Source organism: Mizuhopecten yessoensis, unplaced genomic scaffold (assembly GCF_002113885.1).
Source record: "Mizuhopecten yessoensis strain PY_sf001 unplaced genomic scaffold, ASM211388v2 scaffold7493, whole genome shotgun sequence".
NCBI lineage: Eukaryota > Metazoa > Mollusca > Bivalvia > Pectinida > Pectinidae > Mizuhopecten > Mizuhopecten yessoensis.
In genome coordinates this window covers 117265-141394 of record NW_018407075.1, presented here as the reverse complement: position 1 = coordinate 141394, position 24130 = coordinate 117265, and the positions used below count along the sequence as shown (strand labels likewise).

Sequence of the window (24130 nt, the reverse complement as noted above, 5' to 3'; positions counted from 1 at the left end):
GACGTATAGACCTAATGCAATATCTCACAAAAATTTGTACTGCCGATATTCAACTGATTTCCGGCAACAAGACAAGAGGATAACCTTTTTATGAATATAAAATTAATATGCAGTAATTTCCATTTAAGATTCCTAACTATGGTAGTAAAAATGAATATTTTATAAAGATATTCGTGATACTATAATTATTGTATCGATTACAAACGTAAGCCTTGGTATCAATACCCGTTGTTTATCTATGTGGCTGACTCTGTGAGAGCTTTCATTACACAATAGTTATTACACTACCGGGAACCCCCCAGACAGGTCTGTAGCATCTTAACACGCCAAACAGGTGTTGCTTTACTCTTGCACGCAGTTGTGTTGGAAACTAGACGCATAATGTAGTATATGGTAGCCCATTTGCACAAAACCCGTAAAAAAAAATGACATGTATCGTTGTCTTTTCTGAACTGATATCTTTTGAAATGTTTTGTTATATAATCAACCTGGAACTGCATCGTTTAGGTATGTATAATCCGAAAAGTCGATAGTCCGTATTCGACAGAGAGGATTCAGTATTTCGGGTTTTCTCTCTCTCTGTACTATAAAAGTGTTGTCAAATTATAAAATCATCTTACATTCTAGGCTTCAATATATCATAAAACATTCCTTTTTCATCAGAAATTCAAGATTCCCTACTCATCACTGAGAACATATTTTAGTAAGATCTTTAAATCAAACGTTAGTAATCGCAAATTCCAAACAAAAATCGGTTTACTGTTATTAAATATATAGAGGGTTCGATATTGTCTATGTGTATATGTTATTGGTTCTGATATTGGTTTTGGTATTGCAGAAGCGGTCGGTAAATAGTACCAGTAACAGCAACAGGGGAAGTAACAAGACTTCCGGTGCGGGCAGGGGCAGACAATCTAACAACACTAACAAGAGTAACGGTAAACGTCAGGCCCCGCCGAAGCGTAACAAAGTTGACCGGCAACCAGTCAGCGAGAAAGGCTACAAGGTATGTGTTTTAGTAGCTCCAAATAAAATGGACACTGTATTTCTACATAAATATTTCCTCCATGTGACATTTATAATGAAACGAGTAAATTTATATCCCCCGCTTGAGGTTAAGTTTAAACATGTGAGTATCGTGCTGTTTAGACATAATGTATAGCTTGAAACTTGAAGAAGAAAAAAACCCTATTCCTCATTGATTATCTGTAAATATGCACAAATCACATCGGTTGGCAAACTTAGCATGAGTCGGATGTGCATAAGGAATTTGATTAAAACATCTGAACAATATCTAGAGCAACTATCACACGAAAACCAAAAAGTGCCCGAGATGGGTGGAAAGACAGAGGAACACAAACATTGTTATCAAGTTCGAAGGAATTCGGTTAATATTTGCTAGAGTTATTAAGCGGAAACTGCCGATAATGACGCTCTTCGTTAATCAAGGGGCCATAACTCTGCCAAATGGAGTCCGATTAAAATGGTTGCCGAGCTTGGGCGAGCCCATAATGCGATAAACGCTGTTACTAAGTTTGAAGACAATCGGATAATATTTGCGAGAGTTAATGAAAAAACCCAGCAAATAATGACGTTTTTCGTTATACAAGGGGCCATAACTCCGCTGATTGGGGTCCGCTGAAAATTGTCATCGAACTTGGGCGAGTCCTTAAGGCATTTAACCCTGTGACCAAGTTTGAAGAAAATCGGTTAACATTTGTTGTAGTTATTGCACGGAAACGAAGTGCGGCAGATAATGACGTTTTTCATTATTCAATAGCCATAACTCCGCCAAATGATGTCCGCTGAAAATTGTCATCGAACTTGGGCGAGCCCTTAATGCATTTAATCCTGTGATCAAGTTTGAAGAAAATCGGTCAATTTTTTTTGTAGTTATTGCATGGAAACGAAACGCAGCAGATAATGACGTTTTTCGATATTCAAGGGGCCATAACGTCGCCAAATGGGGTTCGCTGAAAGTGGTCATCGAACTTGGCCGAGCCCTTAAGGCATTTAACCCTGTAACCATGTTTGAAGAAAATCGGTTAACATTTGTTGTAGTAATTGCACGGAAACGAAGCGTGACAGACAGACAGACAGACGGACAGACAGACGGACACACCCAAATGTATATCCCCCGTTTCGGTGAAAGCAGGAGATAATAAACTGAATCTTCGGATAAGTCAATGCATTATTTGACCTTCTTCCTCTTTCGGTGATATTGAAATTTTGACATATGAAAAATGGTACGCAGAATATCCATCGCCGACGACGAAAGAAATTCTAGGGAAGTATCAGAACGGAGCGAGAGACTGATATACAGGCGGATGTACGGACAGACAAGAGTGACAGAGCGGCATTTTATTATGTGATGTTCACTTATGTTTTTAGTAACTTTTTACCTTCATATTAGCTTTTTTACTAGAAGACGCTTTGTTGATGCGTTGTGATATATTTCTGCATATCCTCAGAAACGCATCCGAGATCAGCTATGGCTTGCCACAGACAAAAAAGACGAGCAGGAGCTTGATCACGCCATCTGTGCATTCGAGAAGAACAAACTTGAGGACAATGGTGACTTAACGGACGCCAAAGAGAAACTTTCCTACCTCATGCTCAGGAAAGGTCAGTTTAAAATTTCCATTCCGCATGCTCAGTAAAGGTCGGTTTAAAAGTTGGTCTATATCACTTCAAGAGAGATGAGTGTGAAAAATCGCCTTCCTCATTGCAAGGAAGAGATCAGTGTTTAAATTCGCTACCCTGTTGTCAGGAAAGCCTTGTGTCAAAACGTTGTAACCTCCTGCTCAGGAAAATTCAGTATAAACGTTTTCGTCTATCTCATGCTCAGAAAAGTTAAGCGTAACAGTTCGCAACCTCAAAGTTCATTTTAAATATAAATCCATCTAATGCTCAAGAAAAGTGAGATCAAAATGTTGTCTGCCTCGTGAGTCCTCAAAGCTCACTACAGCATTTCGCCAACCTGATGCTCAAGAAAGGTGAGATGAAGAAGTCGTCTGCCTCATGCTCAGGAAAGGTGAAAAAACGTAACTTCACAATCGGGAATATCGGCGTAAGAGCTTGCCGATTTGACTCTCATGAGAGGTTATTGTTGATAAGGATATTATTGGTAGGGAGCTTTAACTAACGCCGGCGAGATAATTTTATCTGGTTTGGAGAATCTTTCCATCAACTGACTGTCTGGAACAGTTTTAAAATAGTTTAATTCCTTGGACTTTCACTGTTTAATTAGTTATTGTTGCCCATAACAGTTTATTTTACTATTTGAACAGAAATTCGGGACGCGATGCTGCGGCGACATCCCGGAGTACTGGACAAGGCCATACAAAATGTTGAGGAGTCTCCGTACCAGTTCAATTTTCAACACTACTTGGACCGGGCCCGTGAACTAAGACAACACCTGACAGAGTTGGACACCTACAGACACGACATCCTCGAGATGGACCAGTCCACCATTTCAGAGATTCGTTCTTACCATCACCCGCCAGATGGCGTTCACGAAACAATGACGTCCACCTACCTAATCTTAGGCTACAAGGAGTGCGAACTAACGGTAAATGTCAGAAACTGTGATACAAGGCTAAACTAACGATAAGTTAGAGAAAATGTTTGCGTTCAGTGACAAAAGCAGACAAAGACAAATATACCGGTAAAAGATGTTGAAGCAACGTTTTAGAGCAAAATACTGCATTTCATTGTTATTGATTATACCTTACAGTCACTACACGTGTTAGTGAGTGGAAGGATAGACAACTCTTGGTAGAGATTGTGACTATATAAATATATAAAATGATGGCAGCATTGGTAAATTAAATGTGATTCAGAATCTCAAATTATCTCTCAGTAGGCAGGGCTTTGGTTAGACTGACTATAAGCCGCACGGGATTATGTTTCAAATGCTCACTTCGCAATGTTCTCTACAGGAGTGGTCAGATATCCAGTGCCTGCTGGGTCGTTACGGCAAAGAGAGTCTGATGCGAGAGGTTCAAAATGCGGACACGGTCAACATGACGGATCAGACGGCATCCCGGGTCGATGAACTTCAGTCCAAATTTACGTCAGACAAGATCCGTGCCGTCAGTTGTGGCGCGGCCACCTTCTATGTCTGGGTAGGTATACGTACAATTCGAAATCGTTCCTGTTTCATAGACCATTGGATATAACTGACCAATGAGACACGAGCTTTGGCTTCGATGCTATGCTATGACACAAACCAGTCGTGAACCGTCGGCACCTTCAGTAAACGTGTATTTTCTCGTTTACGAAAAGTGTCGATGATTCCCAATTGTCACACAAACATGAATGTGTCGAATGTTGATCTAAACACATTAAACGTCTTTCCTACATATATCAGATAATGTGATCAGAGCACCGTGTATTCATTCGCCATTTCCTTTGCTCTTTGCCATACGTTTAACGCCATATAGGGTTAAAGAATAATACGAAATTTCTATAGTCTATTCTTTATATTTCAGAACAACAATATGTGTGATAAATTCTCCAAAGACAACGCTGATGGTAAACAGTCAAAAGCTTCAAATGAGGCACCGGCTACTCCGGCCAGTACGAAAGGACGGAAGAAAAACAAAGGCTAGCTTTGGATACATCAGATGACGTCGACTTCCGTTTTCGATCCAGGCGAAATTTACAACTGTGCCATTCCAAGGCTGACAATTCTTATCTTTTAGATATTTGTCATAGAATCAGTCATATAGAGCATGTCCTCACTGTAAAGGAAAATCGACGTGCTAAGTTTCCTTCAGCTTGCCAAATTACAGATATTTTCTAGGTTCTTTTCGGAAATGTATGGTCGAGAAACGCTGATTGGAGGACTTCAAACACATGTGATAAAGAAATCTGTGATACAAATAATGCTTTGTTTTACCTACTAGGTATTTCCATTTATCATTTTTCATACAAAATATTTATTGCATCAATGCTGCAAAATCCAGCATTTTTTTAAAAATTACATGTATCAGTATATTGACATTGTATTTATTTTATTGCACATTTCCATGTAGAATTAAACCTAGTCAGCTGGTACTGTGTCTCCTTTCAAGGTGAAAACTGGTATGTTTTAATGTGCACTTGTATTCATATAGGTATTATCTCTATAAATACATATGGGGAAGCCAAACTTATTACTGTACTAGCATCGCTGCTTAACACAAGAATGTACTCGTTTTTAGCTCACCTGGTCCAAAGGGCCAAGTGAGCTTTTGGCACGGTGCGGCGTCCGTCGTCCGTCCGTCCGTCGTCCGTCCGGCGTCAACTTTTCACTTTAAACAACTTTTTCTCAGTAACCAAAAGGCCTAGGGTGATGATATTTGGTCAGAAGCATGCTTGGATGAAGGGCTATTCTTTACTTGACTTATATTCAAGGTCACTGGGGTCAAATATGTTAAAAATATTTAAACAACTTCTTCTGAATAACTGAGAGGCCTAGGGTGATGTTATTTAGCCAGTTACATGCTGGGATGAAGGGCTACCATTTTTTTTCAAATAAATGACCTTGACTTACATTCAAGGTCACAGGGGTCAAATATGTTAAAAACATTTAAACAACTTCTTTTGAATAACCAAGAGGCCTAGGGTGTTATATTGGCCAGTAACATGTTTGGATGAAGGGCTACCAAGTTTGTTCAAATAAATGACCTTGACATATATTCAAGGTCACAGGGGTCAAATATGTTTAAAACCATTGAATGACTTCTTCTTAATAAGCAAAAGGCCAAGAGTGATGATATTTGGCCATTAACATGCTGGGATGAAGGACTACCAAGTGAATGACCTTCGCCCATATTCAAGGTCACAGTGGTCAATATATGTTTAAATCTTTAAATGATTTGTTCTGTATAACCAAAAGGTCCAGGGTAATGTTATTTTGCCAGAAGCATGCTGGGTTGGAAGACTATAAACTCTGTTCAACCTAATGTCCTTGTTCGACATTCAAGGTCACAGGCGTCATATGTTTAAATCTTTTAATAGGTTCTTATGAATCAAACACTGATATTCTGCCTGTAGCTGTATTTTAGTCCACTTTTAAGATTACAAGTGTGAGATTAATACCAGGTGAGCGATGCAGGCCCATTGGGCCTCTTGTTTATCATTCAGGATCGATGGGGTGGAGGGATTGGGTAGAAGGGCTGAGGGATCTCGTTTTCCCCTTTATTTGGAGGAATGGACGGGGTGATGGGGTAGGTATTGAGACGAAAGGCCAATACCTAGATGTACGTTAATTGATGTTATATGTTTCATCAGTTTTATAAAAGGTTTCGCATCTAGTTTAGAGAGTTTACAGGCAAACCAAGGGAGACAAATCGTATACTAAACTAGGCCAATGGCATTTGGATGCCCTACCGGTATAACCTGTCACATTTTATCGTACTAAATTTTAGGATGAAAATATTTTTATGAATACTTGTTTAAAATCCGACTTCACACTATACATATATGTTCACCGTAAAAACAAATATGTAAGATAGTTAAAGCGACATATTGCTGAAAACATTTTTACAAATGCATTTATTTATATAGGCCCATTACTGTACACTGTATTTGTATTGAGGCTTATAGACAGGTTAATACGCATGTTTAACCTGTTTAGCATATTGTTTCGAATACATGACACAAACAGAAGACGGTATAAATAGAGAGAGAAAAAAATGTATCATTCAATAAATTACATTGTCATTCGGGAATATAGTTTTGAGTTTTCATTTCTGATATAATGCTCTTCTTCATTAGTCATAAATCGTATGCTGGTATCTAATATAAGTGGGAACACATCGACGGTATGGGGCTGATCCTAGGACTACACGTCTGATAGACAAATAAATATAAATATACCAGGATCCCAAGGTCCATTAGGGAAATGAAGAAGATGAACAGCGATTGAATATCGTGTTATTTAATTATTTCAATCCAACAGACCCATATAGGTACAAAAACAGAATTGTTAGCATGTAGGATATGATATTGTGACAAAGTTGAACAATAAGTTGTGTGTGTGTTTATGTATTTATTTAATAAAAATGTCTTTAAAAAAAAAAAAATAATAATAATAAAAAAAAAAAAGTTGAACAATAAGTGGCTCAAAAGTACGTTTTTCAGTTGTTTATTAAAACTTGACAGAGAATGGCACATACAATCTAATTTATAAGTATTCCTGATAAGATTAACATATATTTGGCTTCTCATAAAAAAGGATGTAAGTACACGATAAGAAACAGAATAGATTAGATAAGAACAGTCCAAGAGGCTATTAACACATTGAAAAAAAAAAAAAGAATGTCTAAATATTTCCGTCGACATTGAGGCTTGGTAAATTAACATACTCTTTGTATAAGGTATAAGTTCGTGTTAACGCCAATGTCTGATAAACTTGTAAGCAGCATACACGCATATTTCAGCAAGCCTTTAGAGATCATCTGTTCTTTAGAAACCTTTCTGTAATGAAGTCAAGGGACCAGTGAACGAAACAACTATATGTACCAGTTTATATGAACTATACAAGAAAGATGTCTGACAAGGTCATCTGTCCTTAAAAGACCACCTGTCTATCGATATCACCTGTCTATAAATACCACAGGTCTATCAAAACTATCCGTCAATAAAGAACACTTTTTTATTTAGACCACCTGTCTATCGATATCACCTGTCTATAAATACCATAGACCTAACAAAACTGTCTGTCAATAGAAGAACACCTTTTTTTTTTATAAAGACCACATGTCTATAACAGCTGCCTGTCCATAACAATGCCCGTCTAGAAAGACCATCTATTTATAGACAACCTGTCATCAATGTCATCCGTCTGTAAAGACCACCTGTGTATAAAGATCACCTGTCTAAAGGATACATATCTGTACATGTCATAAAAACCACCCGTCAAAAACGCCCACCTCTCTAAAAAAAACAACTAAACTTTATTTATTTTACAACAATTATGAAATAAGTTGTTTCATATAATATTAATCACTCTTCTTGGCCCGGATGTGAGCGAACGAGGTGTCTTTATGTGGGTGGAAACCGGAGTACCTGGAGAAAATCACGTGGTCGGGCGGGTGACCTCTCTATAAAGACCATGGCCATCTGTCGATAAAAAGCACACATCAGTAAAGATCATCTGACTATGAAGATTGGAGATCCACTGTTAATAATGACCACCTGTCTATAGAGATCACGTATTTTTAAAAGACCATATGATAATATGTATTATATCAACTTATATCAATAACTATTGTTGGTCAATATGCTATCAAAGCAGGGGTCTTAAATGTGGGAGAAAACCGGATTACCGGAGAAACTCCAAGAGGATAGGCAGGTGACCCCATAACATTCTTTCCATCTCCAATCGGAGAATCGAACCAAGCCGCCTTGATGAACGACGAGTGCGTTATCCACTGCGCCACCCAACCACCTGTCTATCAGAGCACCTGTCTATACGGACCATCTATTGTTTATCAGGATCACCTGTCGTACTTAATTTGAGGTGTATCTAAATATAACGAATTTGTTTGATACAATGTCAAGTTCGTAAGTAATTTAGCAATCTTAAAGTAATAACAACAAAAAGACATGCGGCCTTGCGAAACCGAAAATCAACAGATTACAAAATGACAAGCATGCTGTTTTTCAAAATTACATTAAAAAATCAATTGTTAAACAATGAAGGAAACATCATTACAACGACCAAACACGATCACATGATACGTATCGTTGGTTTTATTAAGATTATCTCAAATTTCACACGATTTCCAAATTTGATTCTAAAACCAGCGAATAGTGCATCTTTATCTCGCATTTTCATAACAAAAAAAACCCCAAATACGTGTCGTGATGAAATTAAAGCAAATATGATTTACATACGATCATTGACTATCTGAACTAATCTGAACAGTAGCATAGGGAGTAATACATATCAGCGAGGATCGCAAATGACAAATAGATGTCATACACGTCGCACGGAATATACACTTTATGGGCGAATCCATTTTACACAAACGGGTATTAACGAACACAATTACAGTTTTTATTATTCTAAATGTAATGCACTTCTATCGCTGAAAGACTTCTAAATGCCCATCACTTAAATAATTTATCATTAAATGAAATTAGAAAACGAAATCGTTTACTCATGCTTACCTACTTTTTTTTTTATAAAACGACAACTCTACCTTTCCATACCCCGTACCTGTCCATGATGGAGTCCCCCGGAGTTGTAGACAGGTTTTGTCCTGGCGGATCCCGCCACTTGATCAATGCGAGACTTACCGGCAGGACTTCCGAAATGGCGTCTCACGGGGAACGTTCCTCTCCCTCTCTTGAGTCTCACCTCGTCAAGGAGCTCCGTACCGTTCCTGCCTGTAGGACCATTGTTGGCTACTATGATGCCGTCAAGACGTCCAATAGGTTTCTGGAGATGGGACTGACCTACGTTGAGACGGGGGTGTGCACGGTCATGGGGAATATGACGAAAAACCTCTGGGCGGGTAAGTAGCTTGTGGAGGACCATATATGTATACCCACGGAATTAGATGCTATCTAAATAATTATAAGTCCGTGGTATATCACATTGATCGTTTTTTTAAGTCTCCGCTAGACCTGGAAACTAATTTATAAAGGTTTTTTTCCCGATATCCCCCCCTCCCCCTCTTTGCCGAGGTTAAGACCTAAACCCTTTGGAATAGAAGCATTATTACCTAAAAGCTAAGCAGAAATATACATCTAATGCAGATTTCAATTATACAAATGATTGCGATCGCCAACTAGATTTGCGGTAGAGGGAATTTCTCTTTGATAGAGCGCGGCGGGCTGGGGATCGCTTGTTCGATTCCCGGGGAAGCAGATCAGTGCTTTCGTTTCATCACACGTAATTCATGAAGACTTCCACAAGTTGGACACAACGGCGCACATACAGGTACTAATCCTGCATTTGGGTAACAGCTACCTGCTTTGAGTAACAATTATATTACTGAAATGGAGAATAAAGTGAAATGATAACATAAAGTTCTTTTAAACATAGAAACAGAAAGGGCATCTTTCTTTCAACCACACATATTTGCAGTGCAGGGTATAGCTATACATTAATATTAAACAGGTCCGGTACACTCTGCCAATTGAGCTATATAGCTGTAAAGACTTATAATAGCTCTATTGAGTTGTCCGGCGTCAATATTTTAATTTAAACAACCTCTTCTCAATAACCAAAAGGCATAGGGTACTGATATTTGGCCTGTAGCATGCTGTGATAAAGAGGTACCAAGTTTGTTCAAATGAATGACCTTGACCAACCTTTAAGGTCACAGGGGTCAAATGTCTCAAAAACCTTCAAACAACTTCTTCTCAATAACCAAAAGGCCCAGGGTACTGATATTGGGCCTGTAGTATGCTGGGATAAAGGGCTACCAAGTTTGTTCAAATGAATGACCTTGACCCAATTTTAAGGTCACAGGGGTCAAATGCTTTAAAATCTTCAAACAACTTCTTCTAAAAAAACGAAAGGCTTTGGGTACTGATATTTGGCCTGTATCATAATGGGATGAAGGGCTACCAAGTTTGTTCAAATGAATGACCTTGACCCACTTTCAACCTAATGTCCTTGTTCGACATTCAAGGTCACAGGCATCATATGTTTAAATCTTTTAATAGGCTGTTATGAATCAAACACTGATATTCTGCCTGTAGCTGTATTGTAATCCACTTTTAAGATTACAAGTGTGAGATTAATACCAGGTGAGCGATGCAGGCCCATGGGGCCTCTTGTTTTACATCCTATTTGCATTGGATGATCCCAAGGACTACACACTAAATAGTCAATAGAGAACAAAGTCAGTGAGATAGATATCAGAATCTTTTTGTGTACAAATGTACCTTATTGTAAAATTTACTAAAATATGCTGAAAGAATGACGCCATTTTAAGCTTCTACTGTTTAAACGACCTTTGTATTTTTAGCTCACCTGGCCCGGAGAGCCAAGTGAGCTTATGGCATGGTGCGGCGTCCGGCGTCCGTCCGGCGTCATTTTTTTACTTTAAACAACTTCTTCTCAGTAACCAAAAGGCCTACGGTGATGATATTTGGCCAGAAGCATGCTTGGATGAAGGGCTACCAAGTTTGTTCAAATAAATGACCTTGACTTATATCCCAGGTCACAGGGGTCAAATATGTTTTAAACATTTAAACAACTTCTTCTGAATAACCAATAGGCCTAGGNAAGGTCACAGGGGTCAAATGCTTTAAAATCTTCAAACAACTTCTTCTAAAAAAACGAAAGGCTTTGGGTACTGATATTTGGCCTGTATCATAATGGGATGAAGGGCTACCAAGTTTGTTCAAATGAATGACCTTGACCCACTTTCAACCTAATGTCCTTGTTCGACATTCAAGGTCACAGGCATCATATGTTTAAATCTTTTAATAGGCTGTTATGAATCAAACACTGATATTCTGCCTGTAGCTGTATTGTAATCCACTTTTAAGATTACAAGTGTGAGATTAATACCAGGTGAGCGATGCAGGCCCATGGGGCCTCTTGTTTTACATCCTATTTGCATTGGATGATCCCAAGGACTACACACTAAATAGTCAATAGAGAACAAAGTCAGTGAGATAGATATCAGAATCTTTTTGTGTACAAATGTACCTTATTGTAAAATTTACTAAAATATGCTGAAAGAATGACGCCATTTTAAGCTTCTACTGTTTAAACGACCTTTGTATTTTTAGCTCACCTGGCCCGGAGAGCCAAGTGAGCTTATGGCATGGTGCGGCGTCCGGCGTCCGTCCGGCGTCATTTTTTTACTTTAAACAACTTCTTCTCAGTAACCAAAAGGCCTACGGTGATGATATTTGGCCAGAAGCATGCTTGGATGAAGGGCTACCAAGTTTGTTCAAATAAATGACCTTGACTTATATCCCAGGTCACAGGGGTCAAATATGTTTTAAACATTTAAACAACTTCTTCTGAATAACCAATAGGCCTAGGGTGATGATATTTGGCTAGTGGCATCCTGGGATGAAGGGCTATAAAGTTTGTTCAAATGAATGACCTTCATCTTTTTTCAAGGTCACAGGGTCAAATATGTTCTAACCCTTTAAACAACTTCTTCTGAATAACCAAGAGGCCTAGGATAATGCCAGTAACATGCTGGGATGAAGGACTACCAAGTTCAAATGAATGACCTTGACATATATATTTTAATGTCACAGTGGTCAATGTATGTTTAAATCTTTAAATGATTTGTTCTGTATAACCAAAAGGTCCAGGGTAATGTTATTTTTCCAGAAGCATGCTGGGTTGGAAGACCATAAGCTCTGTTCAACCTAATATTATAATGTCCTTGTTTGACATTCAAGGTCACAGGTGTCATATGTTTAAATCTTTTAATGGGTTCTTATGAATTATGAAACACTGATATTTTGCCTGTAGCTGTATTTTAGTCCACTTTTAAGATTACAAGTGTGAGATTAATACCAGGTGAGCGATGCAGGCCCATTGGGCCTCTTGTTGTATTTTACTTGATTCCCAATTTCAGTAATAAAATTGTTACTCAAATGGGTAACTGTTACCCACATGCAGGAATATTACATTTGCGGTAAAGGTCAACATTTAAATAGCATCTTATCATTACTGTACCCATTATCGATTTTTGAAGATTTTATAACTATACATTTTGAACCTTTGTTAGACAATTTTTACTTATTTTACTAATCGTATGTTGGTTGGTATATGCCCTTCATTCGCTTACACCACTTATGCTACATGTCCAATATCATGTACTTTGGCCTCCTGGTTATTAACAAACTTGACCTTTGACCTTGAAACTGGGACTTTGTCATTCATTCCAACAAGCTTGATAGCCATTGATCCCAGCATGCCACTGGCCATGGTTATCATTATCCTCATCCTGAGACTTAAACAGAAGATTCACACATTTGACCATTTCAGCCTTTAGAGCGAGTCGATGGCTCTTATTAGGGATGTCACGGTTAACTGAAATAACGGTTAACCGCGGTTCGGTTCATAATAGCCGTATTTCGGTTCGGTTCTGTATAAGTGGGTCGTAGTTGTTTGGTAGCAACAAAGGCATGTATTATTTGTGTCATATCTCGATCGATACATGCCCCTGACTCCATAGTCATGCAACCGCAATAATAAGTACGACTGTGTTCTTTAGGATGGTTTGAAATGGCAGCTTCAACTTGGATTTTCTCGTCGCAGGCGGTATCGTGAACAAGACGGTAACTGAACACTGGATATATGTATAAACACAAATTAAACACTCCTCGGGATTTACCTCTTCAATCAATGTCGGCCTATATATCTAACATAACTTTGAAATCAGCAGCTACGAATGAAATTTGATTCAACACACGATATGTACGATATTGGCGGACATTGATGAGTTAGATTCCGTTAAGTACACCAATTTAATATTGTTATTTTTAGCTCACCTGGTCCGAAGGACCATGGTGAGCTTATGCAATACCGCACAGTCCGTCGTCTGTCCGTCCGTCATCTTTTCCTATAAAACGCTACTAGTCATGAAATACTGAGCAGATTTTAACCAAATTTAGTCAGAAGCATCCTTGGGGGAAGGGGAACAAATTTTGTATAAATTGTGGGTCTGGCCCCCCCTGGGGGCTGAGGGGCAGGGCCCAATAGAGGTAATATAGCAAATTCTTAAAAATCCTTCTTCTGTCTTCTGTAGGAATGAAAGGATTTGTTCCATATTTGGTCTGAAGCATCTTTGGGTGAAGGGGAATCAATTTTGTATAAAACGTGGGTTTGGCCCCACAGGAGCCTGAGGGGCGGGGCCCTATAGGGGAAAAATAGCAAATTATTCTTCAAAATCCTTCTTCTGTAGGAATGAAAGGATTTGGTCCATAATTGGTCAGAAGCATACTTGGGTGAAGGGGAACCAATTTTGTATAAACCGTGGGTCTGCCCCCCCCCCCGAGGGCTGAGGGGCGGGGCCTAATTGGGGAAATATAGCAAATTCTTTAAAATCCTTCTACCGTAGGAATAAAAGGATTTGTTCCATATTTGGTCTGAAGCATCCTTGCGTGAAGGGGAACTAATTTTGTATAAACCGTGGCTCTTGCCCCCCAGGGGCTTGAAGGGTGGGGCCCAATAGGGGAAACATAGCAAATTATTCTTAAAAATCCTTCTTCTTCTGTAGGAATGAAAGGATTTGGTCCNGGGGGGAGGGGTCCAATAGGGGAAATAGAGGTAAAACCTTTATAATCCTTCTACCATAGAGATTAAGGGATATTATCCTAATTTAGTCTGGAGCTATCTTGGGCAAAAGGGACCTTATATTTTGTATAAACAGTGAGTGGCCCAGAAGGGAGGGGCCTAATAGGGGAAATATAGCAAATTCTTCAATGGCAGGATTTTGTCAAAATTTGGTATAAAGCACCCTTGGGTGAAGGGGAACCAATTTTGTATAAACAGTGTGTCTGACCCCCCTAGAGGTAGAGAGGCAGGGCCCAATAGGGGAAATAGAGGTAAGACTTTTTAAAATCTTTCTTCTACCATAGGGATTAAGGGATTGTATCCTAATTTAGTCTGGTGCATCATTGGGTCAAGGGGACTCAATTTTGTAAAAATGGTGGGTATGACCCCTTAGGGCATAGTGGGGCTCTGTTTTAAGTTTGTTCTTGCTATATCTCAAGTACTTGATGGATCTTTATGAAATTACATATGTACTTACAGCACCTACCATGCAGTGATATATCTTTACTTCATACCAATTACTTTAAACATATATTCAGGTGAGCTATACAGGCCCTCTGTGCCTCTTGTTTTATTTATGATTCTATTTTATTTTATATAACCGACTTCGATCAATAAGCATGTGCTTGTTTATTAGCTCACCTGGTCTGAAGGACCATAAAGAGTTTCTACTGTGGCGCAGCGTCTGTCGTCCGTCGTCAACTTTTTCTTTAAAACTTATCTCCTCCTAAACACCAAAGAGGAATTCAACCAAATTTAGTCTGAAGCATCACTGAGGTTGTTATGACCCCTGAGGCCAGGGGGGGGGGGCGGGGCACTGATCAAGAACTTAGCTAAATTTGCTTTAAAACGCATCTCCTACTTAATGCCAGTGAGGATTTCAAACAAATTTAGTCTGAAGCATCACTAGGGGAGGGCAATCATTTCTTAAATAAGTGAGGTTTGTTCCACCCCCGAGACCAGGGGGGTGGGGAACTTAGCTAAATTTGCTTTAAAACGCATCTCCTTCCTAAATACCAGAGAGGATTTCAAACAAATTTGCTCTGAAACTTCATTGGGGAGGGCAATCATTTCATAAATAAATGAGGCTGGTTCGACCCCTGGGGCTAGGAAGACCGGGCCCCAAAGAGGAAAATTATCTAATATTTTGCTTTAAGACGCCTGATTAGTTGAAAGTCAAATATTGTGGTCCCAGTTGGGTTAGAATATAGATCTTGTCTGGTTTTGAGGAAATTTCATATAAAGATGTACTATATTAATGCATTCAGTTGTAATGACTATATAAAACCAGGTGAGCGATACAGGTCCAATTGACCTCTTGTTACACCTGTATTATAATCACCTGTTCTGACGCCATCAGGGTCCACCTTTGATCGGTTAGCGGGGGACGGGATAGAGAAGCTCAAAGTCAGATTTCCTATTCTGGAGAAACCCACGAAAAAGGTGAGCTGGCTAGTTGTGATGCACCTTGTTAGAATATATTTGTATTTCTATAAATTATATTACCTTTGCAAAAGCAATTCTATTCATTTTATTAAAATGTCTGTGAAAATTTTGTGTTTTTGTAATATTAGTATCGACTATCGTCAGAATTACCTTTTATATAAAACAGATTTCAATTAAAAAAAAATATAGAAAAAGCGCAAAGCAACGAAATATTTTCCCAATTTTCCTTGTCTACAGCTCGTGAAAAAGACCAAGCATAAGACCATGAAAAAGGTGAAGAATGGTGCGACTACCATGTTCAGCTCGCATTTTGGCAGGATGTTTACAGTCGGCCTCGAGAAAGCGGTAACCATGACGGAGAATCTCCTGGTCGACCTACAGCCGCCCGGACGCATTTCACCAAGGAAGCAGGACGAACAGAAGAATGGACTAAAGTCGGAGAAAACTGTTCAGACAGAAGAAGAGAGAAAAGTGACTATGGTATCTTGTAAGGAACAACAGACCGAGCTAAGTGGACCAGACATGATCAAACAAAAAATGGTAGGTGGTCACCCAAATTAACTCCTACCGATCCCATTAGTTATTCTGTAAATATACAATCGTATATAGATATATAGATTTACTTGTAAAAACATGTCAATATGACGCACTAGGTTATGTTACATTATTCAAATATAATGTGTTGTAAAGATGCTTTGAATGAACCAATGACAATGTATAGTTCTACAAATACATAAGCTTCGACATTTTGACAGATAGATGTCTCGCACCAGACATTTCTATTTGTCAAAAGGTCTAAGTTTGTGTCGGGTCCAGAGGAAACTCTGGCTACAAATACATGTAAATATATTGAAGGCGGAGGAGGAACTGTTGTGTCCTGGGATAGTGCCACTGATCTCCCCCTATATATGTAAATAGGAAGAGTTTACGCCCCCTCCGCGTCCAAAAACAAACCAACAAACTGGGAAAACACAAATGGTGCGAAATAGATCAATACACATGGAATTTACACATACCAAAGAATAATGTGGAATTTTATTCATTTCAGGCAATTGCTCTTAAAGGTACATGAAATGGTTATGTTAAATATCAAGAACTTGTATATTTATAACACGACAAACCAAAGGTTTCTTTATGACCTTTATTTTATCTGCCACTGGTACATTTAGAGAGGCACAAATTTTAGGCTGTTCTCCAACCGTCCTTATAACGTTTTGTTCGAGTTGTATATTGTATGCGGGTATACATAGTTTTCTGTGATGGCGAGGTGTTGCAGTCTGGTATATTGTATGCGGGTATACATAGTTTTCTGTGATGGCGAGGTGTAGCGTCCTGGTATATTGTATGCGGGTATACATAGTTTTCTGTGATGGCGAGGTGTAGCGTCCTGGTATATTGTATGCGGGTATACATAGTTTTCTGTGATGGCGAGGTGTAGCGTCCTGGTATATTGTATGCGGGTATACATAGTTTTCTGTGATGGCGAGGTGTAGCGTCCTGGTATATTGTATGCGGGTATACATAGTTTTCTGTGATGGCGAGGTGTAGCGTTCTGGTATATTGTATGCGGGTATACATAGTTTACTGTGATGGCGAGGTGTAGCGTCCTGGTATATTGTATGCGGGTATACATAGTTTTCTGTGATGGCGAGGTGTAGCGTTCTGGTATATTGTATGCGGGTATACATAGTTTACTGTGATGGCGAGGTGTAGCGTCTTGGTATATTGTATGCGGGTATACATAGTTTTCTGTGATGGCGAGGTGTAGCGTTCTGAGGTCGGGTCTCGTGCCCCATTAGACTCTACAGTTATGACCCTTTGTTATGTTCATGCTGAACTTTGTCCTGTTGGGGATCATGGATTGCTGAAGTAAATGACTTATTTTTAATTGGCAGGACGCCATGGCTGAGGTGGCACCTTGGTCCCGACTACAAATAGTTCTGATGGAAGTTGCGCTGTTTCCACTGGAGTTAATGGTAATGATGAGTGATGAAAACAAGAGATTTTAGTTTTTAATATTTTTCTAACATTCTGTTCATGCAATCTTTTCTTGCAATGGCAGCATCTTACAGATGTCGAACAAATGAGGACATAAACTTAAAACTTGTATGCTGCTATACAAGAAATATTTTGGTTTAACAATCAGTAGGAGTTTTGTCAGTCCATTTTGTGAATTAAGAATTGCTTTCATTCAAGGTTGAGTTTTTGAAAGCTATCCTTGGCTTCCTGCCCCGTTCGACAAAGACCCTGCCAAGCCGGAAGTCGACTCGTAATGTGAAAACAACAGTTATCTCCCCCGAGAAAAAGATTGAGATCGAATTGAGGCGAAAGGTAAAATTACGCCATAAATTGTTCAATAACGTCTCGAATTAGACGTTACAAATAAGCTTACCCCTCCCCCGACATTGAAAAATAATTTGATACTAGAAAATAACCAAAATGAAAGTCTAGATGTTATATATACAATATATAATAAAAGTCCGCTGGAAGCTTTCACTACATACCTACTTTGCCTGTATCAGAGCATGTATTCCACCTTTATATTGGTAAAAATATTTGAATGAATCAATATGAAGACATACCCTTCCATTGCCATGATGTTACAAATGCTTCACATAGGTCTCTCCTAAAAAGCGCATCCAGTCGTCGTTGCTAGGAAACCTAAAGAAAGTGACGTGCCGGGTGCTAGGTCTGGAAACAACATCAAAAAAGCAAAGCGACATCCGGGACTTCATTAAATGCAGTAAACATCGTAAGTATGGTCAATGCTAAAAATGTATTCATCAGGAAAGCATGTGTAAGCCATGTAAAAAAAAATTGAAGCAATGGCCAACAAACAGTGGTTATGTAACACGATGTTGTTTGTGTCCCACCTTGTGTCCACATTGTGTCCCACCTTGTGTCCACCTTGTGTCCACCTTGTGTCCCACCTTGTGTCCTTGTGTCCCACCTTGTGTCCACCTTGTGTCCTTGTGTCCCACCTTGTGTCCTTGTGTCCCACCTTGTGTCCTTGTGTCACACCTTGTGTCTTTGTGTCCCACCTTGTGTCCCACCTTGTGTCCTTGTGTCACACCTTGTGTCCCACCTTGTGTCCTTGTGTCCCACCTTGTGTCCCACCTTGTGTCCCACCTTGTGTCCATCTTGTGTCCCACCTTGTGTCCCACCTTGTGTCCCACCTTGTGTCCCACTTTGTGTCCACCTTGTGTCCTTGTGTCCCACCTTGTGTCCCACCTTGTGTCCGTGTGTCCCACCTTGTGTCCAACCTTGTGTCCACCTTGTGTCCACCTTGTGTCCCACCTTGTGTCCCACCTTGTGTCCACCTTGTGTTCTTGTGTCCCTTCTTGTGTCCACCCTGTGTCCCTTCTTGTGTCCACCTTGTGTTCTTGTGTCCACTTTGTGTCCCACCTTGTGTCCACCTTGTGTTCTTGTGTCCCACCTTGTGTCCTTGTGTCCCACCTTTTGTCCTACCTTGTGTCCTAGCGGACACAAGCTTCTTCTCATAAATTTCCAGATAGTGTAAGTGTTTCAGACTAATTATTTGTGTATAATGAAATATCTACATGCGTTAATAGCAAACTATAAACTTTTATAATAGATTCAAAATAAATATTGAAATATAAAATCTACATTTGTATTTTATAACATGGCGTAGCTTGTGATCCTTATTAAACCAGAGACTGAATGTTCCCGATGGTAATATGTATGGGGCACCGTTTTACACTAGTCCTTTTGATGTCATTTGGTGATATCCCAGATTCAAATTGATGACATCATTTAGTAGGAAGGAATTAGCGATATCACCTATTTGAATCGATTTTATCGCCAAATGGGACAGATAAAAAAAAAAAAATGGCACCCCATAAATGTACTTGGTTCCAGGGGGACTTAACCTTGACCCCGTTGTGGAGGGTGACGAATCAGAGAAGAAGAGGAAACACCACGATATGTCTGACGAGTCGGAGTCTACGGACGAGGACTTGATGTACATGGACCTACATGACTACCAGTCTGATGAAGACCCAGACTATGAGGTAAAGTAGACACCTGTGCCCAGGGACCTCAATGGCCAACTAGTTAAGGCGTCTGACATTCTGCTACCACTAGCCCTCCACCACTAGGTCGCTGGTTTGAGACCTACATGGGGCAGTTGCCAGGTACTGGCCGTAAGTCGGTGGATTTTCTCCGTTAACTCCATAGCTGTTAGGAGGACGTAAAACACAAACAAAATCAGATCCTAATATTACCTAGATGTATAGCTAGCCCTTGTTCGGAGTGGATTCATTTCGGAGCGGGTCCAGGGCAAGGCCTTGTTAGTGGGTAGTGTTTTTGTTTTGTTTTCCTGTTTGAAAATTTGGTGGATTCACCTGCGTACCACCGTATAGGCAGCTATGCGCCTTATTTTCACGTGTGGTTCCTATAGGTTTTCATGGGGAGTTCCATCATGCATCTGTCCGTATGCTTCTCGTGTAATGTTTCCTGGTCAAACGCAGATTTTTAATACGTATTATGAAAGGGACTGATTTTACACATGTCAAAAATGTAAGTGGATGAAATTAGGATTTTTATGTTTCAGCCGACAGACAGCAGCATCAGTGACGTCAGTATAGAATCTGAGGAGGGGGACAGTGAGGGAGACCTGGAGACGGAGAAAATGAACAATGAGATGTACCAACTAAAGGACAAGGTGAGGGTCAACATGGAGCAACTTCAATCATGTTCCAAATGTTAAATTATAGATGGTCCACTAGTGAAACACTATTAACTTACGGGGTAATATCATGGCTCCCGGCATTTAACGACATCGATGTAGATTTAGGGTCCATATTAATTTTTCCTACTTCATGGCATAGCGCAAGATTAGAGCAGAAGGATAGAATATAAAAACAAATCATCAGTAAAAATGAAATATAACTTAATTGTCAAAATTTGTGAAGAAAACACGTTGATTAATAACAATTTTATATAATCAACAACATAATTAGTACATCATAAACATAACAATACGAGACGCGTGTGTGTGTGGCATAAACTACAACCTCGCCTACGAATGTCCAACGTGTCGGGCACTGTACACATGAAACAGTCAATCACAGATATCGCACAACACACAGTTCCTTGGAAGTGTTAAGTGCACTGGCTATATACTCAGCCCACTCTTGTCTTGTATTCCACCATCTTTACCATCTTCCTCCATCTTCCCGCTCTCTCCCCAACCCAAGCTGAATCCGTTTCCTATCTCCAACTTAATGTTCTGTAAAGGGAGGTAATCCCCGACTCCCTTTAAAAAGGTAGCACACCACTAATGCGGTACGGCCGCTACATATACCATATATAACATACACATATAAAAGTTCTCGATGCGCACACACATATTAAATATAAGGTTTTGAATGGCACACACACACCTTATTCATATTAATCCAATACAGACATATTTATCTTGACACTAATATATTTATATATATATGTAAAGATATTCACGTGATGTGCAAATTAGTATATGTTTGTTTTCGTTTTTATAAGCCCGTCAAACAGGAGTATTATGGTATGGGGTTGTCCGGCCGGGGTTAACGTTTGTTTGTCCGGCAATCTCCTCCTACATTTTTCGACCAATCTCTTTGAAACTTGGTATGCAACATAATCATGATATGAAGTTGTGTCTCCCTTAAAAGAATTTCGATTCAACAACTTTTGCAAAAGAAATTGCCCTTTGTTCATTTCAGTATTTGATTTTTTTGTCCAGGGATTTTAGCTCACCTGCCTTAGGGCAAGAGATGCTTATGCCATGGCGCTGCGTCCGTCAACCTTTCCTAAAAATCACTACTAGTCATAAACGACTGCGCAGATTTTGACCAAATTTGGTCCCCCAATAGGGGAAACATAGCAAATGTTTTCAAATCCTTCTTCTGTAAGAATGAAAGGATTTGTTCCATATTTAGTCTGAAGCATCCTTGGGTAAAAGGGAACAAATTTGTATAAACTGGGGGTCTGGCCCCTGAGGGGCCTGAGGGGCAGGGCCCAATTGGGGAAACATAGCAAATTCTTTAAAATTCTTCTTCTGTAGGAATGAAAGGATTTGTTCCATATTTGGTCTGAAGCATCCTTCGGTGAAGGGGAACCAATTGTGTATAAACTGTGGGTCTGGCCACAGAGGGGCCTGAGGGGTGGGGCCAAATAGGAGAAACATGGCATATTCTTTAAAATCCTTCTTATTCTATAGGAATGAAAGGATTTGCTCCATATTTGGTCTGAAGCATTCTTGGGTAAAAGGGCACCAATTTTGTATAAACAGTTGGTCCGGCCCCCAAGGGACCTGAGGGGCGGGGCTAAAAGGGGGCAATTGCGCTATATTGATTTAGGCGACTTTTTCTCTGGAACTAAGAGATGGATATCAACCATATTTGACTGGAAGCATCCCTCGGTAGTGGAGATTCAAAATTGTACAAATGGTTGGGCTGACCCCCCCAGGGGGCAGAGGGGCAGGTCCAAAAGGAGGCAATTTGGCTATATTGCTATCAAAGACTTCCATTGTAGAATTATGCCATGGATATCAATCATATTTGGNCCCCCACCACCACCAAAAAAAGTTTATTATTTGGAAATGGTTGAGATCCCCAGAACGATACAGGCCATCGGGGCCTCTTGTTTTATAGCATGTCAGCTAAACATTCTAAGAATGATGCAGATCTTATTTCAATGTAAGAAAGTATATAACACTATGACATTCGTCGGACGTATATTGCTCCGGCAATTTTTTGCAGCCGGAATCCAAGCAGGGACAACTTTCGCAGAAACAGGACCCGAAAGGACAAGCCGATTCCAAGGCGCCCAAACAGGACCCGAAAGGACCAGCCGATCCCAAGGCGGCCAAACAGGACGACAAAGCTCCACATAAACAGGACCCAAAGATCCAAGCATCGCCAAAAGCCGACCAAAAGTCTCAAGCTTTAATCAAACAAGACCAGAAGACACAGAAATCGCCCAGTAAGGACCCAAAGACACCCACTGGTGGACCGTCTGTGGAAGACAAGAACAAGAATGTTTGTAAACAACTTCAGCATCAGAAGGGGACGACAATAAACTCCCCGCCGATTCCAAAAAAGTGACTATGTTGTTTATCACCAATTGAACACAGTTATACCTCTGAATAGGTTAGGAGGTTAACTCATTGCTTGTAGGGTACAACTCAGGAAGTGATATTCTCCTCAACTATTTCTGAATACCGTCCACCAGACTGTTTAATTTCATTCAAATTATTTATTTATTGCCAAGTTTATACATATTTCTATTTCATAGATATTAATATACCATCGAGCATTGTTGACATCTGACTAGATTCAATAAACCCGATCAAGTGCAGTGCTTGTTTTGTTTTGTTTATTCACATCAAAACATCTTATTTTTTTACCAAACTATTTGACTTGCCTATTGAAGAATAGGGAGGCTAATGTAGTCACCCCGGCGTTGGGCAAGTTTTGTTTCCAGACAGTGTTGAATCACCACATTTATATTCATATTTTAGGGGCAAAACCCCCCCAGCTTACTTCGACTTGGTTAATGTTTTTTGGCAAGCTTAAGGTTAAAAGTTTTTGGCAAGTTTTTTGTGCATTGTTTGATCACCACCATCAATAGACTGTTATCTATTATAAGGTTGAAGTATGTATATGGAGTGTAAGCAATGTGCTGAACCATATTTTCATGTTTTAGGGGCCAATACTGGTTAATTGGACTTTGATAATGTTTTTGTTCAAGTTTATATGTACGCTGTTGTCTTGTCATCTCTAATTTTGAAATGTAAAACATGAAAAGGTACAGCAAGACCTTGTTACATCGCCACCATTGGTTCAAATAAATGTTTGCAATAAACTGAAGGGAACATATAAAGGAATTCTTTAGAAAAACATAATTAAAGGACTTTAAAATAGGTTTGCAGTAAGCGAGTTGGCAAATTAAATGATGGGCATTATACCAAGGTTTTTTGCTATCTTACAACATGTATCACTAATAGGCTCTAACAGCTCTTGTTAGTTATTTACATCGGAACATACCTCTTAGTACAGGATTTGTTGATATATTGACATCAAAGAATTTATTTCGTATTAAGGATCCCCGTGCCACAGCCTAAATGTTTAAACTACACATTAGAAACTGATGTTTTTCGGCATGACTATAACTTTGATAAATAAATTATGAAAATAAAATAATATACCTTGCCAGACATTTATGAAATAATACATTCAACAACAGTTGAGTGAAAATATACATCTGAGCTAGACTGCACTTAAGGTTCTACTACGTCTAACCGACTCATTTACAGTACACCTACCAGGACCGCCCCAACGATTGGACCAGAGTTGTTCGTTTATGAAACAAAGTTTGACGTTGTTTTCAGGTAGGCCTTGAGAAAGCTATGCAGGGCCTGCC

The 24130-nt window shown here is 39.5% G+C and overlaps 2 protein-coding genes across 6 annotated transcripts in view; both read left to right on the top strand.

The window, feature by feature from the left end:
- The window catches only part of LOC110453762, a 32152-nt gene extending 26880 nt beyond the window's left edge, over nucleotides 1-5272 (top strand). For all 4 annotated transcript variants that reach the window (XM_021502900.1, XM_021502897.1, XM_021502898.1 and 1 more), the window contains 5 exons: nucleotides 839-1006; nucleotides 2472-2625; nucleotides 3291-3571; nucleotides 3942-4127; nucleotides 4494-5272. In XM_021502900.1, the coding sequence (XP_021358575.1) occupies nucleotides 839-1006; nucleotides 2472-2625; nucleotides 3291-3571; nucleotides 3942-4127; nucleotides 4494-4613 (909 nt within the window). In that variant the 3' untranslated portion in view covers nucleotides 4614-5272. The remainder of the gene's footprint in view (nucleotides 1-838; nucleotides 1007-2471; nucleotides 2626-3290; nucleotides 3572-3941; nucleotides 4128-4493) is intronic.
- Nucleotides 5273-9257: 3985 nt separating this feature from the next.
- On the top strand, nucleotides 9258-23065 carry LOC110453726. Of its 2 annotated transcripts, none has more exons than XM_021502816.1 (9): nucleotides 9258-9512; nucleotides 15621-15703; nucleotides 15944-16246; nucleotides 17602-17682; nucleotides 17903-18037; nucleotides 18326-18458; nucleotides 19586-19737; nucleotides 20280-20390; nucleotides 22449-22650. In XM_021502816.1, the coding sequence occupies exons 1-9, from the start codon at nucleotides 9311-9313 to the stop codon at nucleotides 22599-22601; spliced, it is 1353 nt and encodes a 450-aa protein (XP_021358491.1). In that variant the 5' UTR covers nucleotides 9258-9310; the 3' UTR covers nucleotides 22602-22650. The 2 variants fall into 2 exon arrangements, with proteins under 2 accessions (XP_021358491.1, XP_021358490.1); XM_021502815.1 differs by having other exon boundaries at nucleotides 9259-9512; nucleotides 22468-23065.
- Nucleotides 23066-24130: the final 1065 nt, after the last annotated feature.